The sequence below is a fragment of the Aspergillus nidulans genome, chromosome VIII (genome assembly GCF_000011425.1).
Source record: "Aspergillus nidulans FGSC A4 chromosome VIII".
NCBI lineage: Eukaryota > Fungi > Ascomycota > Eurotiomycetes > Eurotiales > Aspergillaceae > Aspergillus > Aspergillus nidulans.
In genome coordinates this window covers 3058884-3065428 of record NC_066264.1, presented here as the reverse complement: position 1 = coordinate 3065428, position 6545 = coordinate 3058884, and the positions used below count along the sequence as shown (strand labels likewise).

Genomic DNA, 6545 nt, shown 5'->3' with positions numbered 1-6545 from the left:
CAGCCAGATCAAACGACGACCTCCCGTGCTGCCCGAGTCGCCGACAGCATCGACCTAGGTGTCACTGATCAATATTGAGGCACAATTCTGCTGCTCCACCTGCAGTTCCGGTCATCCTGTCTTTGATTGAACGCTATCATGATCTCCGACGTCAGCACGAGCCCAACCGGAGTCCATGCCTGACAGTCCTGCTGGATGGCACCGTCGTAGGCTTAACACGTCCCGCATTTTGGCCCTTCATCTGTACGTAAAGCGGGAACGTCTGGTGTGGCTGCCGCTGTGGGTATCGGTAGATTAGAATGGTCAGTCTTGCGGATGGGAGCCCGTATTGAGCCGAGCGCATTGGATACCACTCAATGTCCTTGCGCGGCTGCGCCTTGTTTGCTTAAAAACGACTGGAATTGGGACAAAATGTATGGAGTAGAGAATTTGGCACTTTTCGCTGTAGCGCAGATATCATAGGAGATATGGGCGTAGATTCAGGCAAAGCACTCTTAGAACTACCCACGATTTCAGAGCAAGTCTCGCGCATTGTATTGTCCCAGAATGTGTCTGGTCAAGCTATGGATTTGTCCTTGGGAGGATCTATTGCGTGTTCTGCTTGCCGCATGCCATATGTTGTTGCGCTTGATATATATTTGCGTGACCCTCGGCCAGCGACCATCACCTAGTCCACCTAATGGGATCGTAGTGCTTACCCACCTCTAAATATATTGTATCTTATCGATACTTTCCTCGAGCCCTGTGATACCACTATGGCGGCAGAGTAGGAACTAAATGTACTATCTACCTACGGACATAACCCTCGGTAACCTCATGTGCAGCGTGGTCTATCGATTCTCGACAGAGAGAAATCAAAAAGAGTGGCCAACCTCACTGAACTGTGTCCCACACTCCACTGAAATCCCATGCAGCATTTATGATTCATCACCTGCACTTGTATTTACAGGGATTTCAACGGCGGATGCCAATGGAGAAATCATCGCTTAGCATATTCTCGAACGTTAAAACGGACAGATCATATTCAACGTTGGATCTATATTATGCAATGTGCATATGCGCCCGATGAAACTTCAACTGTAGCACAATAATCCCTTGTCCCACACAAGACAGGACGGATCGGGTGGACTCGTTTTGTCTGGCGGCTCTCGTTTCAACAAAGCCTCACGGAGAATGCTTGAGCGGGAATTATGTTGTTTACTCCGCGTCCAGGGACGCTTCTGGCGCGGAAATGGACAGATAGGAATGAGCGGGGTTCATCGCCGTTTTAATGCAGTAGAGACTGCTGAACGGTAGATCTCCAGCGTAAGGCTAGGTAAAAAAATGATACGATCCTAGCCTTAGGATGATGAACTCAACAGTGAGCGCAAAAAAAAAAGAATAAAAAAAGAAAGCTGGACCCGCCGGGAATTGAACCCGGGATTTCCTCAATGCAAATGAGGCGTCATACCCCTAGACCACAGGCCCAAGTTGTTAGTAAGCTCTTAGCTTACAGTATATACCGTCTACTAGTATAACAGAATATATACGCTTTGGTTTCCTCTCACTTCTCAATTCAGTCCGTGGTGATCTTCTCGGTAGGCAGAGAGTATAAGCAACATATATTTCATCATATTGTACAGACTCGTGAACAGTAGACAGTAGCTACTGAAAAACATACACCATCCCAGCCCGATCCACGCTTATGATCATCCCATACGGTACCCTTAGCACTGCAATATCCTGGATAAAATCTAGATGGCTCTTCAAAAGCTGCTGCTGCTGGAGGCTTATCACTGTGCTCCTTGGTAGCCGTCCCCCGCCGCTCCTCTTACCACTCCCTTTTGCACCACCCGCGTTGGCACCGGGGTTGGGTAGGTGCTCGATGGCGAAGGTCAGCGATTGCGTGGGCGAGGATACCTCGTACCGCGGGGACCCTGTAACTGTTCCATCGGAGATGGGATCCAGACCGCTGATAATACAAGACTGATCTGGGCGATGCAGATCCCAGAATCGGATTTTGCGGTCGCAGCCGCCGGAGATAATGAAGCCGACGCGGGTGCTATTATCTCTCCCATCTTCGGGGCAATCAAATCCGCCGATGAAGGTGTTGATTCCGGTTCCGGATGAGGTACCCGTTGAGGGTGAACCGGATGGTGGTTCGACGGTTCCTGTTCCGAAGCGGCTGAGCATGCCTTCTGGGCGGTCACCTTCGACGTGCCAGGCTTCGTAGTCTTTGAGATTTGGTGGGGACCGCCTGGCAATTTCTTTGTCTGAAATGCCCTTTGCCTGGTTTGGGTGGTTGTGTCCTAGTGCGGGTGAATCAGCCCGGTACACTTCACGGCACTTGGTCTTTTCAATGTCCCAGACAATGATCTCGTTTCCATGGTTGCCACTTGCGGAGACGCACACCCACCGGCCATGGCCTTTGGTCGGATGGAGCTGCAGCCTGTGAATAGGGCCTGAGCCCGACAGGCCCCAGGCCTTAAGCCGCACCTGGAACCGGAGATCCCACAGGTCAAGGATTCCGTGTGTCGTACCGACGAGGAGCCAGTTGTGTTTACGGTCGCAGCAGAAAGAAGTAGGGGTTCCGTGGTGGGTCGGGTTCTGCAAGGTGTATACCGGTCGCATGGATTTCATGTCTAGAGCGATGATTCGACACATGCTCGTTGCAATGAGCAGTGTTGACTGTGCGTCCGTGCGGAAGTGTTCCATCCAGACTGCGTACTCAGGCGACGCATCATCTGTAGTGGATAGCTGGTACTCGCGCACAAGCTGTAGCTTCCCATACCGCACTGTGCCGTTGGAATTGTGGTATCCAACTTTGACAGCATGGATACTGCCATCAGTGGCACCGCTGACGAATGTATGGGTATTCTCAACGAAAGTTAACGCCCTCACCTTGGCGTCGCTAGAGTGACGGTACGTTTGGCGTGACCGAGGTGTGAGGTTCTTCTCCAAACGTGTGGTGTCCCATACTTTGACAGTGCCGTCGTCGGAACCGGTGATGAAGAACGAGTGATCTGGTGCAACGACCACTCGGTTCACAGGTCCACTATGCTCTCCAAAGAGCGTCACCAGCGTCCCTGTTGGTTTCCAGACTTTGCTCACATCGCCGTCCGCTTTCATAATCGGCCGTCGAGTATCCAACTCTTTGACATAGGGACCAAGGTCAAAGAAATCTGTGGGATAGTTCTCCGCAAATACAGAGTCTAGAAGTCTGAGAATCATGGGATCGTTCCCTGCGTACGAGTGATTGGCGCGGTACTGATGCGTCTGCAGGTCCACAGGCTTCCTTTCACGAGGAGCAGGCGATATAGCATCCCTCTGGGCTGGAACGCCGATTTTACCAAAGACATTCGCTGAACTGGTCCCTGTTTCTGCGTATGCCTTTGCGGTATCCCTGCGATTGAGCAAACTTATCGCACTCGATTTTTTCTGCACCCCAGCTTTCAATCTCCTCAGACTAAGGTTGTCCGTCTCCGTTGACGAGCTCTCTTGACCAGGGCTCCGTCTACCTTCCGGTAGCTTGCGCTCAGCATCAGAGCTAGGGGGCGACATTGGGCGAGATCCCGGCGCTGCACTTGGCGACGACGCGATAGGGGAAGATGCGGGAGAGTCTTCTGCACGAAGTACCTCAATATTGTTCGGCCTCGGAGTCGAGATAGCGGCTTCGATTTCCTGCTGAGCTTGACTTTTGGTGCGTGCATGTCGCCGTCGCGAGTTTGCATTATTGTCGATTGTGGTGGAGGCATCAAGCAGTGCGTCGGCGATGGTATGTGCCTTACTATCTTCGGCTCGGGTTAATTGCGGCCTCCCGACAGGATTCTCGTGATTTCTTCGCGCCTTGACGTTTTGGCTTTTGTCAAAGAACACTGTTTGGGGTGTAACTCCATAATCGATTAAGGCAACCACGTTATTCAACGAAGCCCCTGCGCTCTCATGATCCTTGGTTTGACGCATGGAGACCCTCCAAATGTGCTCCCTCAAGGCGAGCAATTTAGACTCGTCCTCAGTGGTCAATCCTAATGCCCTCAGCTTCGCGATCCATTGCTCGTCCTCATCATTTTTAGGTTGCGCGGATAGGGAGAAGGCCTTTGATGCCCTCTTCTGAAACGCGGCATCAACGCTACCCAGAGAAGCACCATCTCGACCGACAGACTTCCAGAAAAATCCCTTTTCAGCTTGCGATGCCCACACAAACGCTTGGTCATACAAGGCTTTAGGGAGTGGAGTTTTCAGAGCATCGAGTATGTCTCCTTCGGAGAAATCCACGATACTCACCTTTAAGAACGGGCGAACGAGGGGGGTGAGAATGGAGTACTTATCGGCCGTGGATAGAAATTTGGTTGAATTGACAACCAGGCTGACAGCAGCTTCTCGGATCCAGGCGTTTGGATGTACTAAGAAACGCACAGTGGCGTGTAAAAGATCCCAAGTGGTGGGTCTCTGGAAAAGACCAAGGTCCGCCATGGCCGCAAGCGAGCGAAGGACTCTTTCAACAACAAACTCCTCTGGATCTGTCATTGACTGAACCATTAGAGGTAGAATATACTGCTCCAGGCTGGTGGTGCCAACATAAACAGCAACGCCCACGACAGCCTCGAAGAACGCACATTTGAGAATCCAATCCCGATCATTTAGATATGTATTGAGATGGCTTAGGATTACTTCGTTTGTCTTTATGGTACCGAAAAACACGCATAGACTGGACACAGATCCCAGAAACGCGCGGCGAACAGAAGCATCGGTGTCCGTCAACAAGGCTTTGGTGTGAGTTTCAAAGTAGTCAAGGAGATCTATCCTTGCTACGTCATACAGATTATGGTATGTGGAATCCTCAGTCCATCTCGGCTCAGAGCCAGCTGGTATCAGTGCTGGCAGGCGCGTGTCCGAGCGTAATGCTTGAATCATATCCAGGAATCGAAGCGAAGAATGCGCGAGCGATGCAATACACGAGGCATACGCGGCACGTACAGCCGGACTGGGCTGTGAGTTTGCGTTTGGAACAAACGGTTGTAGTCTCGGAAAGATGTATTCGGAGAAGAGATATGCATTGACGGGCGAGACAACTTGGACCATCTCCAAAAGCCGTGCAAGAGACCGTATCGCCGCGATCTTCACAGAGTCCGTTCGGTCATTGAGCAGGATCATGATGTACGGGAGAATGCGGTCTAACTTTGCTTCGTCGGATAGCCTCTCTGCGAATGCAAGAAGGATATCACAAGCTTTGATTCGGGCTGATGATTTGGAAGTGCTGCGGAGACTGGATACAACAAGCGTCAGGAAGATCAGCACCCCGTCATCAGTTGACGTGCGATCCGAGTATTTGTAACGCGGCAGGTCAAGCTCCACAGGGAAGGTACCGCTTGTAAGCTTAGAAGTTGTGCTCAAGGACCCGTCTTTGCCGGGCTCAAGGTGCGCACCTAAAAGAGAGGATATCTTGTCAAAGTCCAGATAAACCCGCTCTATCCTGTCATCGGCTTCTCCTCGATTTGCCGACCCAGCCTCAACTTGCGTCCTACCAGAAGAAGGGTCGGTCATGAGGGACATGTATTGGTGTAGAAAGCTGTAAAAATATTCGGGGAATGCCTTGATCTTCCAGAAGTTCAAATATTCCTCTGCCGAGTATCTGGATTCAGGGTCGAGTTGGATCATATGGAGGATCAGAGCGCGTATTTCGGGATCTTCAATCTTGGCTAGCTGGCTATGCTCGGGACTGTATTCACCTTTTCTGTACTTGTAGATCTGACTCAGTGTGAATATGGGCGACTCCAAGAATAACTCGGCAATGACACAGCCAGCGCTGAATATGTCCATGGCCCAGTTCACGTTCCTACTCCCTGGCTCCTCGTTGGCGACAAGGAACCGTTCCGGAGCCAGGTAGCAAGTTCGACGTCCGGATGTGTCAAAATAGAACGAAAAGTCGGCAGGGTTGTCCTCCGGGAGAAAGGTAGGTTTGAAAGAAGAGGAGAAATCTGAGAGGTACACCCAGTTCCAGGCCGTGACCAAGACATTTTCTGTCTTGATATCACCGTGGAAGACATCAACCGCATGGCAATCCCTGAGAGCACAGAGGAGTTGGAAAGCGATCCATTTCTTCTCAATGTCCTCTGGAAAAGGTCGAGTACTATGCAAATTAGCCATTGTATATGCTAAAACAGTGGAGCGATCCATACCTCATGCGATCATAGAGCGAGCTGTGGATGTACTGACGAACGAGGTAACCCCCAGTACTCGTTTCGAGTATTCTCTGATATGCCAACGCATTTGGAATATCTGATAAGAGCTTGCGTTCCCCTGTAGAGTATTAGAGCTTTGGTATTGGACGAATAAACAGCTAAGACATACGGATAATAGCTCTGACATATGGCTCAAGCTTCATACTCGGGTAAGGCTTCATGATTACCTTTACAAAGACTAAGCCATTCTTTTGCCTTGCTCGAATACTCTTCATGAACCGGCCGCCACCCATAGATTTCTCATATGTCAGGTCGGACAGCTCGGGAATATCGATCCCCGCCGAACCCGCAGAGAGGGTCGTGAGGGAGTAGCCTTGACCCATA

At 50.8% G+C, this 6545-nt stretch overlaps 1 protein-coding gene across 1 annotated transcript, besides 1 other annotated feature; it reads right to left on the bottom strand.

Annotated features, from left to right (window-relative positions):
* Nucleotides 1-6545: part of a sequence feature (contig 1.7 1..773302(-1)) that runs on past both edges of the window.
* ANIA_00576 (ubiquitin-binding serine/threonine protein kinase VPS15) lies at nucleotides 1645-6544 on the bottom strand (the record flags this gene model as incomplete). Its single annotated transcript, XM_653088.1, has 3 exons — nucleotides 1645-6109; nucleotides 6159-6279; nucleotides 6331-6544. The coding sequence occupies 3 exons, from the start codon at nucleotides 6542-6544 to the stop codon at nucleotides 1645-1647; spliced, it is 4800 nt and encodes a 1599-aa protein (XP_658180.1).